At 36.6% G+C, this 22,294-nt stretch overlaps 4 protein-coding genes across 11 annotated transcripts in view; 1 reads left to right on the forward strand and 3 right to left on the reverse strand.

Moving 5' to 3' along the window:
- crppa (CDP-L-ribitol pyrophosphorylase A) overlaps positions 1-6,305 on the reverse strand; it is a 47,689-nt gene extending 41,384 nt beyond the window's left edge. For 2 of the 3 annotated variants that reach the window (XM_055197009.2, XM_055197008.2), the window contains exons 1-2: positions 5,892-6,305; positions 2,392-2,668 (exon numbers count right to left, since the gene is read on the reverse strand). In XM_055197009.2, coding sequence (XP_055052984.2) covers positions 2,392-2,668; positions 5,892-6,124 — 510 coding nt within the window. In that variant the 5' untranslated portion in view covers positions 6,125-6,305. The remainder of the gene's footprint in view (positions 1-2,391; positions 2,669-5,891) is intronic. The other variant, XM_055197007.2, reaches the window with a different exon arrangement.
- Positions 6,306-6,735: 430 nt separating this feature from the next.
- On the reverse strand, positions 6,736-9,353 carry sostdc1a (sclerostin domain containing 1a). Its single transcript, XM_055197022.2, has 2 exons — positions 9,102-9,353; positions 6,736-7,801 (listed from the first exon to the last, which is right to left on the reverse strand). Exons 1-2 carry the CDS (start codon positions 9,295-9,297, stop codon positions 7,401-7,403), a joined length of 597 nt encoding a protein of 198 aa, XP_055052997.2. The 5' UTR covers positions 9,298-9,353; the 3' UTR covers positions 6,736-7,400.
- Positions 7,798-12,704, forward strand: LOC129438312 (leucine-rich repeat-containing protein 72). 6 transcript variants are annotated; one of them, XM_055197014.2, is made up of 9 exons: positions 7,798-8,448; positions 10,606-10,661; positions 10,850-10,919; positions 11,080-11,161; positions 11,305-11,418; positions 11,836-11,925; positions 12,021-12,171; positions 12,279-12,309; positions 12,389-12,704. In XM_055197014.2, the coding sequence occupies exons 1-9, from the start codon at positions 8,125-8,127 to the stop codon at positions 12,398-12,400; spliced, it is 930 nt and encodes a 309-aa protein (XP_055052989.2). In that variant the 5' UTR covers positions 7,798-8,124; the 3' UTR covers positions 12,401-12,704. The 6 variants fall into 6 exon arrangements, with proteins under 6 accessions (XP_055052989.2, XP_055052990.2, XP_055052986.2 ...); XM_055197015.2 differs by having other exon boundaries at positions 12,279-12,300; XM_055197011.2 differs by having other exon boundaries at positions 12,021-12,161.
- On the reverse strand, positions 12,242-22,030 carry ankmy2a (ankyrin repeat and MYND domain containing 2a). The gene is made up of 11 exons (XM_055197010.2): positions 21,683-22,030; positions 21,280-21,344; positions 20,628-20,766; positions 20,366-20,464; positions 18,542-18,702; positions 18,342-18,407; positions 17,172-17,320; positions 16,899-17,034; positions 16,664-16,792; positions 14,764-14,893; positions 12,242-13,228 (listed from the first exon to the last, which is right to left on the reverse strand). The coding sequence occupies exons 1-11, from the start codon at positions 21,747-21,749 to the stop codon at positions 13,104-13,106; spliced, it is 1,266 nt and encodes a 421-aa protein (XP_055052985.2). The 5' UTR covers positions 21,750-22,030; the 3' UTR covers positions 12,242-13,103.
- Positions 22,031-22,294: the final 264 nt, after the last annotated feature.

The raw sequence follows: 22,294 nt of genomic DNA on the forward strand, positions 1-22,294 counted from the left end.
CACATTGGAAAGACGGCAGGTAAAGGTTTCTTATTTCGCGTCACATTTTATTATTCAGTCATTAAATAAACATGTTATACATGCTACAATAAAAACAAAGTAGAGCTGCAACTATGCAAAGATGCATAGAAACAGGCAAACAGATCCTAACTCACATCTCAACAACATGCTTGTCATTCCTTTAAAGAGCACCTATCGTCCGATTCACGATTTTACATTTCCTTTGGTGTGTAAGTGTGTATTAGTACATGTTAATGATATGCAAAAGGTACAAACACCAAAGTAAACGAGGACGCGAGTTATTGTCTCCAACGTAAATCTCTTTTCTTGTACTACAAGACACACAACAGTTTAATTTCTGGGCTTGTTGACGTGGACAAGACCGACATTATCATAATTCCTCCTGTTCGGACTCAGCCTAGTTAATTTCCTGCTAGCATTGCATTGTGAGCGAATCTTTCAAACATGGTAAGGAGCGTCACATTTCCAGCTGACGTCAGAGGTATTTAGAACAATCACAACGTACAGATTTGCTGGCCAACCAGGGACACAGCATTTTTTCAGATCGATGAGCTTTGTACAAAAGCAGTGTGTTTCAGGAACACAGTATATGTGGAGCTACAAAAATGTACGGTATGTGAAAAATAACTTTTTTATCATAAACCACGCGAACACATTGTATTATACCAAATACACAAAATAACGTTGTTTTTTAGCAATGAAATAGGTGCCCTTTAAAGAAATATTCCATTTTCTTAAAAGAAAAATCCAGATAATTTACTCACCACCATGTCATCCAAAATGTTGATGTCTTTCTTTGTTCAGTCGAGAAGAAATTATGTTTTTTGAGGAAAACATTTCAGGATTTTTCTCATTTTAATGGACTTTAATTGAGCCCAACATTTAATACTCAACACTTAACAGTTTTTTTCAACGGAGTTTCAAATGACTACAAACGATCCCAAAACGAGGTCTTATCCAGCAAAACGACCGTCACCTTTGACAAGAAAAACAAAAATATCCACTTTCAAACCACAACTTCTCATCTAAATCCGGTCGTGATGCGCCAGCGTGACCCCACCCAATATGTCATGACGTCAAGAGGTCACAGAGGACGAACGCGAAACTCCGCCCCAGTGTTCACAAATGTGTTTAAAGAGGACCGTTCCTACGTTGTTGTATGTCAACTGATACTAATTAATGTCTTTGTGTCAGTTTATTGTTTACAATGGTCCGCAAATGTGCGTTTTATATATGTAACACGTGACCTCCCTACGTCACTACGCATTAACGTTAGGTCACGCTGGACCAGACCTAGACGAAAAGTTGTGGTTTAAAGAGCATATTTTTCACTTTTCCTGCCAAAAATGACAATCGTTTTGCTAGATGGGACCCTTATGCCTCGTTTGGGGTCGTTTATAGTCCTTTGAAACTCAGTTGAAAAAAACTTGAAAAAAGTGTTAAGTATTAAATGTTGGGCTCTATTAAAGTCCATTAAAATGAGAAAAATCCTGCAATGTTTTCCTCAAAAAACACAACTTCTTCTCGACTGAACAAAGAAAGACACCAACATTATGGATGACATGGTGGTGAGTAAATTATTTGGATTTTTCTTTTAAGAAAATGGACTAATCCTTTAAGGAAAAAAAACAGACAACAAATCAATCCCAGCAACGTAGTGAAGTTTTCTGATTGACAGCTTATTAGTAACATATTAATGCATTTGGCAGCTGTTTTTATCTAAAGTGACTCACGGGACGCTGCTTTTATCTTGAAATATATAAATATACGGTACATGTGGTATTAGGGATTTGAACCCATGACCTTGGTGTTGTTAGCTTTTTGCTTTACAAGTTGAGCTACAGGAACTCTACACGTGTGCTTTAGATGATCGTACTTTTACATACCCCATAAATATAACAGATATGTGGACCGTGGAACAGCAGATTACGGTTCAGACAGTTTTAACATTTATCACCACAACATTTCAGGGAGTGTTTCAAAATAAATCGTTCTCTATGACAGACACTAAAAGCAGCTTTAAGTATATTTCAATTAGGCTATATCTTAACTGCTGTATACTTTATGATAAAAATGTAGGGTAAATTATTATGGAAAAAGGTTGTTTCAGGTTAAAGGATAAAAGTGTAAATTAAATTTTATGGCCTACAACTGCTCATCTAAATCAATCATTTTTATTTTTTTATTCATATGATAGCAGGGTTTTTAATTTTCTTCTTCAAACCTCCTTGTCTAGACATAAACCAGACACTAATATTTATCAAGAACAATTTTTCTGAGATGCTATGTAGATAGGGCCCTTAAGACAGATAGAGATATATAATTGCTTAAATGTAATAAGCAAAATCTAGAAAAAAAAAGTACACAAACCCCTTCTTCTTTAGCAGCTAGTGTAATTTTCAACAGAAGACTTTCTTCCACAAAGGGCCGTACAGCATCATGGATGATGACCACTTTTGGTTTAGTAGTCAATGCATCATCTGTATTGTTGCTGAGGACTTGAAGTCCATTGAAGATAGACCTGTGCCTGGTGGTTCCCCCGTTCACCACTTTTACCTTTGTGTGATTGAATGTTTGAACAATATTTAGCATCAAGTCCTGGTTCTCCTTCGCAACCACAACAACAATAGTCCCAATCCATGATAATCTGTCAAGAAAAGAAAAACAGATTATAATTGTTTACCAGCTATTAAATAAATCACCACCATCTTCATTATGACAGGTGAATTGAATGAACAAATTTTATCCATATTATCCAGGTGCTGGGCATTTATTTTTATAGCATTTTAAACTGCTGTAAATTATTTCTGGATGGAACCAGCTGTATTAAACACTTTGGAGAACGCCCAACCCAAGTCTTTGGATATTATGATACAAACATATTATGGACAGTTTTACCTATTGAATTGCCCACAAGGCAAAAAAACAGTAAGAGAACACCTCTTCTCAATAAGACACATTACTACATAATATGAGTTTAACAGGTTAAACTTTAATTTAAACCGAAAAGCCAAATATGAGGATAGTAATGCAGTTTAAATGAATGTCTCATGACCAAACCGGAAAACTGGGTGGATCACTTCCGGTTGCCGGTATGTGCTATCGTAGCTTGTTATTGTTATTCGTAGTATTGTTATTTGTGTTATGTACTTTTTTAAACTAATATCTTAATGTATGTGAAAAGAAAATGCCTATAAAGTATAAAAAAGTTAGTACATTTACTTATACTTTTAAAATGTATTAAACTGGACATTGATTATTCTCGTCTTTGGTAGCTCCTGAAGGTTTCATGTATAAAAACGACACCATATCAGCGTAGAGCATACAGAACCAGAAGCCATCTACTATGTTTAACAGGAATGCGGAAGTAAGTTGCGCATAAACCATATTACTGTTCACGCCATAGACATTATATACGTAGACGCCTCATAGACTGATGCTGCCTATTCATGCAGATCAGCTGACGTCACTCACATCTCAAACTTGTCTTCCGCCATTTTGAGTACCTGAAGTGGTCGCAAAAGAACTAGAAGCAATGCCTTCAATATGTTGTGAGCATCAAAATTGCTATTTTTACAAAACTAAAAAGGCTCGACACAACATGATACTTTGCTCAAAGTATGACCTGTGTCTCTACACATGAACTCGAGCATTGAGAACATTGTTCGTGTTCAGTCAAGATGTATCAATCTCCGAATGCAACGTATGGAGGGAGTTGAGTAAAGATGGATAGCCCCTAAAGCATAGTTCCAATTAAATGCATGGATAATTTTTTAAAGTTTTGTCGCAAGTGAAAAACAATATTGACCTTCTAGATGAAAAAGGAGCCTCATATGAGATTCATTCATTCGCATTCGAAAATCCATTCTTTATGTCTGGTAAAGACGGCGAGCGGACACCAAACAGCGAAAGTCAGTTGTTCAAAACCTTTCTTTTTAGTAAATTTGGTACACAAACAATGTTCTCAATGCTCGCGTTCATTTGTAGAGATCCAGGTGATACTTCGAGTAGTTTCATGTTGTGTCATGCCTTCTTAGTGTTGTAAAAATAGTGGTAGTTTGGTAGCAACGGACACCGACTGGAAGAACGCATCAGGGATCGAGTAGGCATCACACCCTAACCAAGATATTTTTTTTAAAGTAGCGTTTCTCTTTAGGACAGTTGAGGTGCGAAATGTTGTTTTTCTTAGCCATTTCCCTTATCCGTAAAAATCACAGACAGTAAAAGATAAGAAATCCATAAATCGTAGCAAACTAGCCAATACTTGTCAGTAGCCTACTGGTACTTGGTAGGTACTCAAGATCGTGGAAGGCAACTTGTGTAAACCCAATGTGGCCCTTGCATTTATTTCTACTGAGGAAGGTGTATCCCCAACTACAATAATCATAACTGCCAGAATTTTTACCTGATTTTCACTCGTTTTTGTTACACGTAATTAACATTAGTTACGATGACATAATATTATAAATGGTAAAATAACCACAATTATTCTACAATCTTACTTGTGAAAAGTAATCCCATGCGATCTGGTATCAATACTGCGGCAATTATTGCAATCGTAAATGCACAAAATATGGGCATAGTTGCTTGCTCTTCATTGACTCCGAATGACTCTGGTGCTAGCGAAGAGTAAGGAGACCCAACCAATATGGCGGTGACGCTGCATTATGTTACAGCATGTCATGAGGCATCTACGTATATAAGGTCTATGGTTCACGCTATACAGACAGAGAACCGCTGCTTTCTAATTGGCTAACAGTGCCGCCTGTGCGCCTCAGCAGTCATTTCTGTCGGGTAGAAAATGAAGAGTTTCGTTGCAAAACAAGATAAATCAATTTTTTTTACATTTTTGTCAAAACATGTTTATTATTATGTTATCGTGTTATTATTTTGTTTTATGGTGCTACTTAGCTGTATTTTTTAAGTTATGAAGGTTTAAATCAAAACAAATCAACTGCAGTTGAATTGAAATTAATTGGAATGCACAACCAAAAAACGAAATTTCTGAAAAATTAAAAAAAAACGGTGGTTATCTCGTTGTGCAACGAAACACTTCAAATATTCCACAAAAAATACAACCGCTTTACATTGAGCACTTTGGCTTCAACACCTGTCATTTAAAATGTGCTATAAATAAATAAATAAACTAAAATTTTGTACATGAAAATTGATATGAATATCCAATTAAAATAAATAAAATAAAAACCATAAAGCTGTATTTGGAAACAAATAGCCCCGCAGCAGTCAATTCTGTCAGGTAGAAAATATTCCACAAAATATCCAGCCGCTTTACATTGACGCTTTACACAAATAAATAAACTAAACTTTTGTGTGTGAAAATTGATATGCATATCCAATTAAAAATAAATACAATAAAAAAACAAAGCTGTATTTGGAAACAAATAGCCCCGCCCCAAATTCGCGCTACAGGCAGAGACCCGCCTCCAAGTTTTCTGATTGGCTAACAGTGCCGACAGTCACAGAAACACGTGTGAGCTCGCAGCTGTGATATCTGCCAGGTATAAAATATTCTTAAAAATATACTTACAGCAGCTTTAACTTGTTGTTGCTTTAATCCGTGAAAAATAATATAACTATGCTATTCAAAGCAATTTATTAAATATGTCAGGTGCTTTTAGCCCCGTCCAAGTTTTTGCAGCATCTGCAGATGTTCTTAAGAGAAATGCAAAGGTCTAACGTTACATGCAGTAGGCGATCTTGGACTGGGGAGAAAAGAAGTCATCTTTCCATACTAATGCACATCTCTGTGACAAGCGCAACGATCTATTACTGGGCTATTTTGCTTGTCATTTATCACGTAATTACAGGTATTACAATAAAAATGGGTTTAGTGAGCTGGGCTGTCTCACCTCTCAAAGGCTTGAATGGTGTAGCTGATCAGAGGTCTGTTGAGAATCGGGCAGAATTGTTTTGGTGTGGGCAGCCCCATTCTCTCACCGCAGCCTCCGGCTGGCAAAACCACGGCTACCGGGAAATCCACCGCAGCTCTACCGGCTCTGTCTTCGCCCTGCTCGGTGTCCCGTGTAAGCGGACAGCCGGGATCAAAAGGCCTGGCGCTGGGAGAAGCGCTCTCTTCCTGCATTTTCCAACGTTTTTAACTTCCTCACACATGCACCGACCTCGCTCATCGCGGGAAAAAACTGTTAACCGGCGATATGCTTTGACATCCTCGTGTGTTAGCGCGGTTTAATGATCGTTTCGCGCAAAATTCCTGCAGCTTTGCCGTTACTACACTGGCATTGTAAACCGACACTGTATTCAGCCAATGACGATGAGTCTACAAGTTTGATAGATTTCATATCGGTTTTTTTTTAAATCAAGAACTGCGAATTATTGCATTAAGTATGAATGTCCTAGTTTTAATTATTTTAAAATTATTTAAATCAATATATATATAAATAGTTTGGTTCCAAATCGAGATAATCCGTTTTAGTTATCGTGTTTTTATTGTGCTACTTTGCTGTATTTTTTTTTGTTATGAAGGCTAAAATCAAAACAAATCAAATATATATATATATATATAGCGAGAGAGAGAGAGACATTTATAATAAAATTAAAAATATCATTTTAGGTTGCATTTTGTTATATGGTCAAAATGTGTATATACAATTGGCTATATTGTTACTGCATGTATTATAACTGGTTAGAGTTCACAGACAGGTTATCACTTAATCCAGATATCAATAACAATACTGAGGCATTTAAAATCTTTACTTTTTAATGTTTTTACATCATAACAACCAATATGAACATTGTCACTATAGTGCAATATATTGTCTGAATATGCTTGCTTGCAACTAGAAGTCAGAGTCATGGAAAATATATATTACATCAACTTATACATCAAAATATAACATTTGTAACACATACAGTTCCTGCAAAACAAGTACGTACACAAGCATGTAAATATATGTACAAATATTCAGTTTCAGGGTTGAGAACTGCACATATCTATATATATCATTGGCACATATATACATACATTAGCAAGTGATTTAAAATCCACTGTATATCACACCGGCAATAATGTGATAAAACAATTAAAATCACAAGCTTGCTTTTTGTTCAGTTTTGTTTTGTAATGAAATGTGTCAGTCTCTTTGACAATATTATGGCACATGGTCGCTTATACTGTAGACTGCGTGTTGATATAATTTTGTTGGTGATGAGATTTAGTCTTTACTCATTTTTCCAATGTCTGCAGTGCACTTGTAGTTTCGTGGTGAAGTCAAAGACTTGCACTTGCTCTCGAACGAAACCCAAAGAGCCTCTTATTGCCCCCAGTTCCTCCTGTGAGCTGACATCACAAGCTCATATACATTTGTTTCAAATCTAGTGTCAATGTAACTCAAGCCAGTCTAGCTTCCTATTCTTGTTCCTCTTTTGGCTTTAGGGTTTTTCATCTGGCTGTTTATCGGAGTATATCCCTCAGACTTGTTTCCTGATTCGTTGTGCTGCCGTGAGTATCTTTTGCATTTGCAAGAGGTCACCACTGTGATCTTGTAGGTTCTGGTGGTCCCATCCTGGCACTGGAGCTGAATCCGCTGAGTCCTGGTCTTGTCGTTCACGCAGCGCCAGTCCGGACTGTTTCTGCGATTCCAGACCTTTCTGCCGTATCCACCGATCCAGTTGGGCAGCATCTGGGCAGGAAGACATTGTCCTGTGCACACCAGCTCCTTGACCGGGTTTATGCTGGTGCACTGGCCATCTGAAATGTACTTTGTTGATCGCAGCTCTCTGCAGCCAACTGGGACTCGTTCTGAAAAACAAATGTAAAAAATAACTAAAAAATCTGTTTGTTTTCATGTGTAACAAAAAACGTGTGTGTGCATGTGAAACTTTCTGTTTCTTTTAAACAAAACCCTTATGTATTAAAAAGAGCACGTTTCAGGTTGAGTGCTCATGCATTGGCTTTACTGGTGGGGGTTCCTAAAACAAAAAAAAGCTTGGGAAACACTTGTGTAGGAGGCACTTTGTTTGCTTTATTTCAGGACCCCACCTACACCTGCCCTTCTCTGAGAGGAAATGGTTTAGTGTACAGATGAATGACGACTCAGAGGCTTTTATTGTTGGATTTAGCTGATGCTGCTGGCTATACTGTCAGTATTGTTTTGCCTCGAAGCGATGTCTCTTGTCAGCGTAACTCAAGCCAAGACCCATTCAGCAGTATGCAGCAACACACCTCAGTTACAATGTGCCCCCCTTTCTATGACAGGACGTGATGAATGGGGAGTGGAGGGCCATTTTCTTCCTTCCCACTTCAAGTTACGGCAGTTCAAAACAAACAGGGCTCCTACTACAGGCTTCCGGAATAACTTAGCTCCCCCTGCATTCTCCAAATCTGACAGGATTCCCTCAGCAGGCATTGTGCTCCTCTTCCTTTTATCTTTTCTGCTCGGTGCGGTTGTGAGTCAACATTGTATCTAATCCATATCATTTCCTAGAGTATTATGCAATCTCAAATGCATGGCTAACTTGTGTTCCTGTGTGTGCAAGGATTAAGGCATCTTGTGTTCCTTCAGCTAACTTGTAGTCTAAAAATATTGGGTTGTTTTAATTTATGGTTGGGTAATAAATGGACACAACCAGTGGATTTAATTTAAACTATGCTGGGTTCTCTCAACCCAAAATGCGGGGTCGTCTCAAAACATGGTTCGGTCAAACATGGGTAATTTAACCCCCACGGTGCTAGCAACGCAAAGCTCACGGGTTCGATCCTAGGGAATACATGCACATAATATGTACAGTTCAAATGCATTGTAAGTGGCTTTGGATTAAAGTCTCTGCCAAATGCATTAATGTGCTAAAAAAGTTAATAATTTCTGTGTTTAGGGGTCATCTAATTAAACAAAAAAATAAACTAAACGTAAAAAACAAGCAGTTTACAATGTTTGGAGAATTACTGGAATGTCATACAATGAAAAGATTTAGTTTTCATGGAATGCAAACTCATTGTTTTTCTAAATCAGATCACAACTGTTTAAAAAGGTCAAAATCATTTGTAAATGCATCCTTGGCTGCAAAATAATCAAATGAATCGCAATGAATGATGAACTCACCGCCTCTCTCGTGCGCTGTGAGACCTCTGCCGCCGGTGCGCGCGCGATTCAGAGACGCGTTCTGAGCATCCTCAGGCGGACTGACAACATGAGAGTAAAATATCTCCGTAGCATCATTCTTTAAAGTCAGACCACTCCTTATTAAAAAGCAAAATAAAAACATTAAATTACACGACTCGGGTGCGTTAATGTACATGGTGATGTAAAATAGGCTAAACCACAGCCGGGTGCAAGCAGAAGTGAAGAGTCTTGAATGAATACTTCGGTCACTATCACGTCTTGGGTTATATATAGTACATGCTCCCGCCTCCAGTTTTGGCAACGACTCAGGTGAGCGGAATTTTTAAACAAGCCCCGTTTCTCAACTAAATCCATTTGGTCCTGCATCTGGAGAGACGTGAATGGTTTACTACTGGATTCCCTGGTTCACATAAGAGATATTTGTTTAGTCAATATACTTACTTTATATAAGTAAACTTGTTAAAGACAATGTAAGCTAATAATTAGTGTAAAAATTACAGTTAATCGTTTTTGATGATAAAATGAAATGATATTTATTCATAATTCTTTAAAACATAATTCAAATCTAATTAAAAAGTAATAAATAATAGTTTTTTAAAGTTTTGGGCTTTTTTAAATGTTTACAAAAAAGGTTGGAACTCTTAATGTGTCTGGCAAACTCATTAGATTTATGGGTAGCAAATAATTAATTATCTGTGGGTAAATTGTTATTATTTTAACTGATTTGATTGGTTTGTTGATTGATTGATGATAGGGTTGATTAAAAGCAAGGCTCTATATAATAGGACATTCAAACAGATTAACTGCAGATTAATCGCGGGTATCCGTCACAATGAATCCACTCGACTTAACTCCTGCGCGTCTCATAGATTTATAAAGCAAGCTGACAACAAATCAACGACAACAACTTTTCCTGCAAACTATTTTTCCTGTTACATTTATAAGAAAAACTCTGCCACCTGATGGACATTAAGCATAACAAATAATCATGAAAGTCAGTTGAATTGTGGATTATTGTTAGGTTTAATTCCTGTTTCAGATTAGATGTTAGATTAGATTAGACGGTTTGCGTCTCCCCGTCCATCACGCGCTCAGATGATCTGCTTCACTGTGATTGGCCATCAATCAAACAAGTGTAAAGTGCGTCTCTTAGCGACCGGTGAGCGTCATCAGACATGGAGTTGCGCGGAGAGGTTGTTTGCTTTCTGTAGACGTTTTTTTGTTATTTGTGTGATATTTTTATACTTGTTTTATTATATTTGTGTTAAATAATTTGTAAACAAATAGTTGTTTTAATAAAATAGTAAAATTGTTACTAGCCTTGTGCAGTATTGTAAGTGTAAATGTCAGTTGTTACTGCATGTCTTGTTGACTACGTTGTGATTGGCAATAAAGTAAAATGTAGTTTGCTGTCTAGTTATGCAGACTTAATCTAGCCTTCCTTTGTTCATTTAACATCACATTTTTGTTGTTTTTCCCACAGCAACCGTTTATGATTAAGCGTGACATCGATGTGTGCCAACTTCATCTTACCAGAAGGTGATGTATTTATGTATTAATGTATGTAAGCATTTCCATGTTTTTATGTTTCTTTTATTTATTTATTTTATATCCCCTGGCTAATGTAAAAAAAAATACAATTATGTGCTTTGTTAATAAAATGTTTGCAAACAATATTATGTTAAGGATATACACACTTACAATTTTCCTTTCTTTTCTCATTATAGAGGGCTCAGTTTTGTACCTGATTTATCAAAGTTCTCAATGCTGAGATGTGTGTGGCTTAACAATAACAAGGTTAGTTTTACTTGGTCAATACATAAAATAATCCAATTCATGGCAAAACTAAAATAAATCGTATTAAAGCATTTTGCATCAACATTATAATCATTAGATAACTAATGTGAGCAAATCTTTCAAATTCCAATGCATAAATACCATCTACATAACTTTTCAGATCAGAGACATCTGCAGATATTCATTTAACTGTTGCCTGACTGAACTCTATCTGCAAAACAATGATATCATCTCTATATCAGGTAACCCTGCCATAGCTTTTCTTTGATATTCACAAACCCAACCCCCAAACATGCCCATGTATTTTTTCCTATCTGATAGTTGTTTTATATTTATTTTAAGTGTATTTTTTGTCTTTTTGTATGCAATAAACATGCACACGAAGGAGCGCTTAGACACCTGACCTGTCTGCGTGTCTTGCTCCTCCACAATAATCAGATAAAGTGTTTGGACGAGACTGTCGAAGAGCTAAAGAACATGCAGGACCTTCATACTCTCTGTGAGTATTTCATATGACCATGCCATACAGAAACCTATACACAAATCCAGATTATAAGTATCCTGAATATTTCTAAATGAAAGGAAAAACAAATACCTGTATGTGACCCTGTTTTCTACATAAAATCACCCTAATGTAAAGAAAATTCTGTGAATACATTATCTTGATATCTTTAATATGAACAAAGATTGAAATCAAACTTTGATGCTCAAAATCTCATTAGATTTTAGGACTTCAGCCTGGATTTGACAGACAGGGTCACATACTCTTTGCTGACATTTCATAATTGTTTTTAGTTTTAAAACAGACTTTCAATCAAGGTTTGAAAAATGCAATAGGTTATCTGAGAGTATTGCTTGACAAACAAATATGATGCATCATTATAGACATAATTTAATTATTCACCTTCTGTTTCAGCTTTATATCTGAACCCCTTCACACAATATCCTGAATATCGCCAATATGTGCTCTATCATTTACCATCTGTGCAGTTGTTAGACAGAAAAGGTTGGCATCCATAAAAGTCTATATTTTGTTCTTAAATGTAAAAAAAAAGAAATCTGCAAATTGACATTACATGGCTTTTAAACTAATTTTGGCAGAGGTGAAGCTGGAGGAGAGAAAGGAGGCATTTAAGATATTTAGCACAGAAAGACGGAGGGTGCTGGATTCAATTGCCTTTGGCAGGCGAGCACTACCGCCCCCTGCAGGAAGCAGAAACAATAACGTCAAGAAACCAGCAAGTAATACAAAGTACCTCTTTAAACTAATAAACAACTAGTTTCTAATAATTCAATTCCAGCATTTGTAGAATCACAGAATGTGAAGTTTAACGGATTATTATTATTTTATTATTGCAGGTCAACATGGTGCAAGGAACAGGTGTACAACGTTAGCGCTACATGGATGTTTGGATTTTGAGTCAATTGTTATATTTTTAATAACAGGCATCTGTGTTTTTTTTCTTTAGTTGCTCTTCTGATAGCACAGAAAAGCCATCAACGATCACACCGACTCAAAAGTCCATCGTACAGGTCAGGATTATAGATTGGAGTGGAACCAAAATGGCACAGTGGAACCAAGTAAAGCCTCGATCGAACCGGCAGCTGACATACTAACTGTCAAACTCAGACGAGATCCAGAACCCCGCGGTCGGTTTCACCATCACTCTTGCGTGCACAACGGACACCTTTGTCTAACCGCTAATTTGACAAGGCCAGCGAGTTGAAAAACAGCAGACGCCTCTCACGCCGTCATTTGGATGTCAATAAACATTCTCGAGACTACCGAGTGTGTTTAAATTAGGCATTTTTGTAACAGCTGTAAGAAATCTGGCATATGTTTATCAGAAAATGGATAACAGCAGTTGAAGACTGAAAATTAAGGCATATGCGTCAATGTCTTGTATACTAACTCACATAAATACAAATATTTTCAATTTAAACGTAAAATGTCATTTTGTCTCTCATGATCCCTTCATCTTGTGCATTTGTGTGCCAAATCTTTTTGTGGCTCATCCCATGTTCTGTGCTTCAGGAAAACATCTTCCATGAAGAAGGTTCTCGGTACCTCTGAGCTACACACATCATGGATGTGCTCTCCTTTGGCTTAGATAGATCTCTGATGATGACGATGAAGACAGTGGCTGGTTTGAAACCATGTCTACAGGTCAAAATCTTCATCGCTCAGGCTACATTAAGAGAGACTGTATCCGAGTTAACGTCCTCGGTCTGGTTTTCCGAAGGGCTGTTGGTCTCATTCTGACTGATGGAGAGATCTTCCATAGTCTCCTCCAAAGGCTTCCCCTCGGCTTTAGAAGAGAAAAATTACGTTATCCCTCCATTGCTTCACCTTGCACACAATTATGCTAGCAGTCGTGTTATATGTGAAATAATATAAAACCCTTCATGATAGACCCAAATCAATATGGTGTAGAGCCCGACCGATTTATCGTTTTGCCGATTTTATCGGCCGATATGAGCATGTCGCAGATATATCTGTATCGGCGTATAAGCCGCAGATATGAAGCCGATATGAACGTTCCTTACAGAGCACATTAAATGCTTTTGAAAGATGTAAGTACTTGTTTGTCCAGCAGAGTGCGCCATACTGGTTGCTAATGGCGACTCAGGTCACTCACTGTAGTGACATCAGCCAATCCCCCACCCCCTTCACTTCAGTCAGTCTCTCAGTTCAGTTGGCGGCCGCGGCAGTCAAGCGGTTTCTTCAATAAATTTTACACCTGGTATTAAGACGCGCTTTGGTCGATTGGATTATAAGTGGACGAGAGAGACACATTCCTGTTTACATTTGGTGGTTTTAATCAGTCTTTTTTGTCCACTTGCGAGTTGTTTCAAACGCAAGCGGAAGAAATGACGCGAGGCGGAGAAAGGACGCGCTTAAACTGATGCGCAGTCTGTGGGAGTACAGCTGCTTGTGCTGTTACATGCTCATTTCAAAGCAATTGATTAAATAAGCTCGCGCAACTTTACACCCTTTCTTAAATAAAAGAGGCGGAGAGCAGACGCTTTAGTTTTATAAAAGTTTAAAGTCCCGGCAGAACACTCTGGGTTCGTGTTATAAAAAAGTTGTGCAGTACATTAAACATTAGCCTACATCAGTATGTTGTCAGTAAGTCAAGCATTGTCGTCTTAACGGTAAGTTTTTAATTAATTTGTGAAGTCCATCACTTACTCTAAAGCTAATAAACAATGACTTTATAAGTTTCCATTTTTTTAAATAAGCCCAATATAACATTATTCTCGTTAAAACTGACAATGGTTTAAGTTATATGTATTTTGTTTTGTTTGTGTTTTAAAGTTATTTATAATAAGTCAAATTTACTGTTTTGTGCACTTATATCAGAATCATTTTGGATAATAAAGTTTATTGTTAACTTGTAAAACACACCTGCCTATATTACATATCTTTGTCACGTCATTTTAAGTGTTTGATCACCACATTTGTGGTGTGATCATAGAGTGATCATTGCAAAAAGTATTTATATATAGTATATTCTGTTAATGTATATAGTGTATTCTATGTACAGTACTGTAGTAGTATAATATACTGTAGTATATGTGTACTGTACTATAATATGCACATAATGAATATCGGCCGATATATCGTTATCGGTCTTTTTTTACTCTCTAATATCTGTATCGGCATCGGCCCCAAAAAATGCATATCGGTCGGGCTCTAATATGGTGCCATTTATTTTACACATTATCCTCTACTCTACTAATGTATTACATTGGTACATGTCGTAACATATGGCAATGTCCAAAAAGCTTTGTTAAGTCTTATTGATAAACAAATTAATTAAGGTAAATTTGATTTGCAAACCTTTGGGTGATTTCTGTAGTCGAGAGGCCGAGTCAGCTTCGTGTTTCTCTCTCTGTTCCTGTAACATCTTACAGATCTTTTTATGCGCGAACCAGTGCAGCTTCTGGCAAGCTTGGTTACAGTAGATGACCTAAAAATAAACAAAAGAGTGGACGATTGGTTACCCGATTAAAAATGCAATTCAGGAACCTGGCCCCCTCCAGAAAAAAAGCATATATTTCATTAACTTAAAGGCGGGGTGCTTTTGAAAAACACTTTGGAAAAGGGAGTCGGGCTGAGTACCAAAACACACTTGTACCCAATCAGCAATAAGGGGCGTGTCTACTAACTGACATCGGGACTGACATGAAGTGCCCTTCAATGGCGCAAAACGGCATTTGGAATTCACCCAAAATATTTTCTTATCGGCTTGTAAAACCATTCACGTTTTGACGCTTTCTGCTTGTCTCCGATGAACTTGACACTCGTGACTGCCGCGGCCCATCTCAGGACAATATCAGCTGAAGTACTAATAAAAACATTAGTGAGGTAATACGCTTTAGCAAATTCTCTGAAGAAATGTTACCATATAAAATATTTAATAGAAGAACAATGTCGCACACCTGTTAGTTCCGGTTAGGTGCGTTGGATGAAGAGACAATGAACTCCACCAAACATTTATAAAAAAAAGGGAATATCCCGCACACTATTAACTTGCAAAATTATGCTTTTTGCAAGTTAATAGTGTGCGGGATATTCCCTTTTTTATAAACCATATAAAATATAAAATAAGCTGCCGTCAGATCAATTGCGGCATTCACGCGCTCCTCTGAGGATCTCATTTTCCAAATTGTTCTTTTAAGTCAGAATATAAAAATAAACTGGACATATATTCTTACAAAATTTGTTCGATTTGTATTATTAGGGATGTGCAGATGAGGATTTTTTCACATTTTAAACTTAAACACAGCGCATATTTTAAATGAAAATATATTTGGCAAAGAAGTTTAAAAGTTGCCTATTTAATCTTTAACATTAGATTATTTAATATTTCCATTTATTAATACAATTAATTTTTTAAATGTTTGTTCATTATTGATCTTAACAAAAAACTCAACTCCAATAAAATAGTAGCTCCAATGACAAACTTGCTTATATTGCTTGTTTATTAATAAAACGAATTTGACGGATGGTATCTGCGTTAAAACACAAATAAATGAAAGATTTAATTGACATAATTTTCATTACTATACGAATGCTTATTTGTTCATTATTATTTTTTTATTAAAACAGAACAACAATAAAAATGTAAAATGACTCGCTTAACGTTTAACAAAAACGAATAGACGGTAAACATTTTACCCGCCCTATAACATAAATAAATCTAAGATCCTTAGATTTTTCAAAACAAATGATTGGTTTCCATTTTTTTATCAATATAAAACTACAATAATGTAAAATATGAACAAACTCACCTAAGTTAAGCGAAGAAATCAAACTTGAATCCTCTGTATTATCAAATCTTTCCGACTTTCACATTCACGTGAATTTTGTAAGTGAGGAAATAATTTACACCATATGAGTACAGTATAATTTAACTAGCGATTGTGCTGTGCTTGTGTGATTATGCTTTTTGCGCTACAGAGAGCAAAATACTTCAGCCAACCGTTCATGCATTAAGAGGCACCGAAATTAGGCACCGAAATCTGTGTTCTGATTCGGTCCGGTAGGTACCGCCCATATAGGCTTCTGTGCCATAATGGCACCGCGTTTCGGTACCCAACCCTACTTATGTGTGGGGCGGGTCTATAAAAAGAAGGTCCAGATTCTTTTGGGGTAGAGGCGTGTTTGTCAACATTTGCTTTAAAAGATCATGCACCCCGCCTTTAAGAATACATTTAATAAATACTGCAGCATATACCATTTTGCAAATGGAGCATCGCTTTTCCGCTCCCTTCTCGCCACAGGAGGTGCAAAAGTCTGCATCCATAAAGCCCACCTGCCCTGTGATGGCCTGGGTGAGCACTGACAGAGCTGTAGGGTCATTCCCCTGTTGTTGGAAGAGAACTGGTGAGACTTCCACATTGCATACCCCAAATAATCATTTCATTATGCTCCCAGATAAGCAATCTGGGGTCACAGTAAAGTTTACTCACAATCTCCACAGGAGCTATACTCCGCACAAGCTGTTGCAATAGTGTGGCATCACAGTACGGGAATTTTCTGATGCATTCCCGAATGAACTTCTCCTGGAATACCGGGAATCCGTCACCGTCTCGACCTTTCAGAAGACTGAGAAACGAACCACAAAGAAATCGACGTATAACACACGTTGGGTTACTTTATAACCAAATTGATTCAACTTGAGTTATTCACTACAGGTACAACAATTTAAGGGTACATTTAAGGGTTTGGTTGTATCTCTCTACCTCTTAATGAGGCTATCAAGTTTGTCTTGACGATCTTTGAGAAAAGAGCCGCATTTCTGGAGCACACAACTGAGGTAGTGCATCTTCATGGCCAACACCTCGTTCATTTCCTGCTGCTTGACACACTTCTCACAGATCAGCTCCAAAACCTAAAAGTACATGAGGGCTTGGTATACAGGTGCTGGTTATATAATAGGGATGCACCGAAATGAAAATTCTTGGCCGAAACCGAAAACCAAAAAAAGAGGAAACCAAGGCCGAAAAACCAAAACAGAAACACCGAAATAAATTATTATGCCAATTATTAGTACAAATGCATTTATGCCTATCACTGTGTACTAACTTTACTAGGGGTGTGTGACGGATCACAAAACTCACGGTTTAGATCACATTATAGCTTTGGAGGCACAGATCGGATTATTTTTCAGATCAGCAAAAAGGGGGTGGGGAAAATCTAAGAATTTCTAAGAAATTGCAAACATTTATAAAAAAGAACAAAGTTGCACATTAATAAGGGCTAACATTAGCATAAGGTACAGAAATCAAATTAAATGAGTCATAACACTGTCTTTATTGTATAAATTAAATATATTATTATTTTTAGAGCTACAGAAGTGATTTTTTTTCTTTGTCTTGGGTTGTTTGATTAACATTAATGACGCAGACTTTAGTAGGTTAATTGAGGTTACTGTCTCTTTAAATAAGCAGAGACTGGTATCTGACTGTAATCTATACATACACTTAAGACATAAACAAATGTTTTTATTAGAAAAAGAATACTTTGGAGATAATTTTGTTTATATGTGCCTTGTCAATAACAGAAAGATTTTACGATCGTTTGTTTGCGTCTCACTCGTGTGTGCACTATTGAGGGCACTTAAACGCGCGCACACAGAGACCGAGGGTGAATCCCAAACATCGCAACATAAAAACGTTGCGTTATTTTTCATTGCTTTAAAAGTCTTTCGGCCGAAAATTTTTGGTGGTCGAATATTCGGTGCATCCCTATTATATAATTAGAATATCAAAAAGTCGATTTATTTCGCTAATTCAACATTATTGATGGATTCAATACTCGTAATGTAAAATAACATAAAGATGCATACGTCTTCAAAATGTATACATTTGAAGGTAGTCCCTCCACCTCAATCTATTCAAATGCTGACTGACCTTGCGACACTTCTCCAGCGCCTCCACATCCATCAGCAGAGGGTTTTCCTGCACCAGCATTACTATCTGCAGCCAAAGAAATATTGAGTTGTACCACTTTAGTTTAATTTTTGGTTTATATTAGTTTGTTTCACGTTGTTTTTATCAGTAATGGCACAGACAGGATAACCTTTATAAATGACCAAAAAGCCTTAAAATACCTTTACAGGGTTGAGGTTGGTACTCATGATAATTTTGTGCAGCGGTCCAGAGAGTTTTGGAGGGAGTTTCGGTTCTTTTTCCAGCCCCTGGGCTTTTGTGTAGTAGTCCAACCTCGCCCGTGAAAAGAAGTTATTAATGACAGTCACACAGTCATGCTGCCCTGAAACAAAATCAGCCATTCATCTTATTTACTGTAAATTTATACACATTTAAGAAGTGTGTTAACTTTTCCTCTCTAAATCCAGGAATAGGAGTGCACGGGGAACAAACTAACACAGAGTTAATTGTAACACAGACACTTTACATTGTTGCAAAGGGTTGAGCGTTTAGTTTTTTTCACGCTGCCAAAAGACGGTCTCCGGCACATTTATGGAAAGGTATGATGTTTTTCCATTGAGTTATTGATATACGAGTGTTTTGGTGTCTTGCAAGTACATTTTTTCATCATATGGTTTTTTTTTTCGGTTTCAGAGTTGGGTGTGTAAGATACCAAATCCAATGTTATGTCATCTTAATCAGTGTCTTATTGACTAAAACATAGCATCATTTTGCAATATGTCTGCAGCTCTTAGCAACTTTTTTGGGAGATTTGAAAATATTTTCACCCAGCGTGGTTAGTCGTAACTAATTAACCCCTCAGCACTAACGATATAAAAACAGCTAATGTTAGAGTAATTCTTGTCGTTGTTTTAAATAGGCTACACACAAATAAATGCTGTCTGCCAACAAAGTAAATGTGCCTGTCTTATCAAAAATTGTGTGTCAAAATGTATTTTTGTTCATATCTTTAATATTGATTATTATTGATCACGTCAAAGATTAAAATCATAATGAAATGAATGGCTAAAATTAGACTTTGATTTTCATTATCTCAGAATTTGATTTTGAAAATTCATAATTGTGCTGCTTTTTCTCACATATTTCAACATTTGAGTCCATTTATAATTGAACTATGGTTAGATGAGGGATGAATAGTGCAGATACCAGTCTATTATAGACAGATATATAAACAATATCCACTTCAATATTTAGACAAAATAGTATTTAAATATTTGCCTGCAAACTTAATTTTTAGCAAGTGTAAGGGATGCACCGATAGGATTTGTTTGGGCCAATAACCGATGCCGATTTAAACAGACAACTTCTGGCCGATACCGATATTAAACACTTGTATACAATACTATACAGTTGGTCTATTAGCTAGTTTATTTCTGCATAAAATTATTTTTACTAAACATGGATTGGATCTAATTAACATTCAACTGACCAACATAATAAGAGAGGCACAAATTAAGCTAAAACAAATATAATAAGACAGCATGACAACCTTCAAAGGTGGTTTTTGCTATTCAGCATTTATTTAATAAACAACATTAACTCATTTTTTTTTACATATAATTGATTTCTTTATGCAGTTAATTAATAAACAATCGGTATCGGCCTTTCTCGTGCTATTGACGATATGCCGATGGTTTCAAATTCATAAAAAATCGGCCGATAAATCGGTGCATCACTAGTTACAACTAACCCCCTGCCTGTTCAAATTAACCCCACCTATGGGGTAACATTTCCACTTCTGTCTTGTTTGGTGTAATTGTTCAAGAATGGTAAGTATTTGTAGCAGAGATGTGTGTGTTGCTTGTGTAAAAATATAATTAATCAAACTCAAATATTTTTTGAATGATTGAGGAAAAAACAAAAAACGTTAGGTTGTGCCCCGCTCTCCCCTGCTACCTTCAGTACCTCTTAACATGCTCACCAGAACAGATATATAAATGTTGTTCATGTGACAATCAGTGATGTTCTCCTCTGCTTCTACATACCAACAAATGCCGCCATTTGTGCAGCTGTTCTGCCAACCGAATTAATCGCATCTGTCTCCGCTCCAGCATCCAACATCATCCAGGTAATGTCTGTCTTCCCTATACAACAAAACAACATTTTAAGTGGATCTGGCTCATAGCATTGTTTTATTATAGACGTGAAACCAAAACAAACAGAGCACAGTGAAAAGCCATTACCCACTGTTATCTCAAAACCTGTACCAGGTCACATAAATGTATTTTTAGATGGGTTGATTCCAACCTGAGAGCCCCGCAAACATGAGCGCCGTGTAGCCGTGTTCATGTTCGTTGCAGTTGACGTCTGCCCCGTGTTGAAGCAGCAGTTTGCACATATCTGCCTTCCCTTTATATGCAGCGTGCATGAGAGGCGTCATGCCATACTGGAAAACAAATGGGAAGAATCACAACACTTTTGATAATATTTTCACATACAGTATGCAGATATTGGTTAGACAGAGGACTGATAGACTCTAAAAAACATGCAACTATAAAAACATTTTATATAACGATCCACTTGTTGTTTTAAATATGGAGAAAAATTTAACTGCAGAACTGCTGCTAAATCAAAGTAATTCAATTGTTCAAGCCACAATGCAATGAATTGGTTTAAAAGATAAAACACACGTAAAGATGGACCGATCAGTGTAATCCCAGACAGCTGCTTTGGAGGTCTACAAGTGTCTCTAACATCTGATTTGACAGGTCACTAGTGCACCATATAACCCTTTACCAGTAAAACTACAACACTACAGGCAGGGTCTAATACAGAGGCAAATACAATGTTACCCCAAAACTGGCGAAAGTACCACCACTGACAAGAAAGTGCCCAAGAGACTGCCTCATCACTGTTTTATTCCCAAAAGCAAATGACAAGTACTTAGTCGTATTCTTACCTCATCCAGACAGTTAACCCTTACATCTTTAGATCCCAGTAACCTGGAAGCTTCCTGCACGTTACCTACAAACATCCAACCATATAGCATCAGACAGTACCAGCATTTTTAAACTGAACAGTTAGTATTTTCACTAATCACTAATATTTACATTTTGCAAACATAACGTATATTTAAATATATATAACTAGATAATGCAGATGAGAATTAACCCATCATTAAAATATGATTAGAACACGCATTATCTGTCACAAACAGCTGTATATACAGTATACATAAACTTATAAACATAAAGCAGTATCTTTAAATATATATATATTTATATATATTCACACTTTAAATATGAATCGCGTGTTAATCTGTTAATCATGTAGTTAGCCAGTTAGCATCGTGCTATTATCACCTGCAGCAATAACCAGAAGCAGCTCTTTCTCTGTGTCAGTTAAATCTCCTTTCTTTGGTACAGACATTACGAAGCTTTTCGTCTTAACAAATAATAAATTATAAGAATCTGATTAATATTTCAGCTCTGTTGTGCAGAGTTCGCTACCGATTGATCACTGAATGACTGACGGACAGGTTAACGGACTCTTCAGGGTAAGTGGACTGAACCAACTGCTCTAAAACGCAAGGTGGTCCATCGTTACATCAGTGTCCGGAACTGTAATAAACTTGCAGTCATATAGTTAAAATATTTTACCTACATATCACAAATAAAATGTCTAATTACTAATTGTTGTGAAAACTGCCTCTTTTCTATTCATAAAAAGTTTAACAAATTTAAAATGCGTTAGTGTACCCCTGCAACCCTCGTTTTACTCTTATCATGAAGTCTAGAAGTTTCATTTTTCAAAATAAGAGTCACTTTAGCGTAAATGCGTCTCATTCATTTAATTTAAAAGTACAATTGCGTGGGAAAAAATCGTATCCTAACTAGATAGTGGTCCAAATACTTACAAATGACCCTATAAAATTATTACAATTAATTACCAAATGTATTATATTTCTAGTTTAT

This window comes from Misgurnus anguillicaudatus, chromosome 24 (genome assembly GCF_027580225.2).
Source record: "Misgurnus anguillicaudatus chromosome 24, ASM2758022v2, whole genome shotgun sequence".
NCBI lineage: Eukaryota > Metazoa > Chordata > Actinopteri > Cypriniformes > Cobitidae > Misgurnus > Misgurnus anguillicaudatus.

Coding starts and splice junctions, on each gene's coding strand:
- LOC129438312 (XM_055197011.2), top strand. CDS start 8,125: ATGCTGCTGGCTATACTGTCAGTATTGTTTTGCCTCGAAGCGATGTCT. Junction 10,920..11,079: donor TGTGGCTTAACAATAACAAG/GTTAGTTTTACT, acceptor ATAACTTTTCAG/ATCAGAGACATCTGCAGATA. Junction 12,310..12,388: donor GCAAGGAACAGGTGTACAAC/GTTAGCGCTACA, acceptor TTTTTTCTTTAG/TTGCTCTTCTGATAGCACAG.
- sostdc1a (XM_055197022.2), bottom strand. CDS start 9,297: ATGTACATTAACGCACCCGAGTCGTGTAATTTAATGTTTTTATTTTGC. Junction 7,802..9,101: donor CACAGCGCACGAGAGAGGCG/GTGAGTTCATCA, acceptor TTTGTTTTTCAG/AACGAGTCCCAGTTGGCTGC.
- ankmy2a (XM_055197010.2), bottom strand. CDS start 21,749: ATGTCTGTACCAAAGAAAGGAGATTTAACTGACACAGAGAAAGAGCTG. Junction 21,345..21,682: donor GCTTCTGGTTATTGCTGCAG/GTGATAATAGCA, acceptor GGATGTTTGTAG/GTAACGTGCAGGAAGCTTCC. Junction 18,703..20,365: donor ACAAATGGCGGCATTTGTTG/GTATGTAGAAGC, acceptor ATTTTGTTTCAG/GGCAGCATGACTGTGTGACT.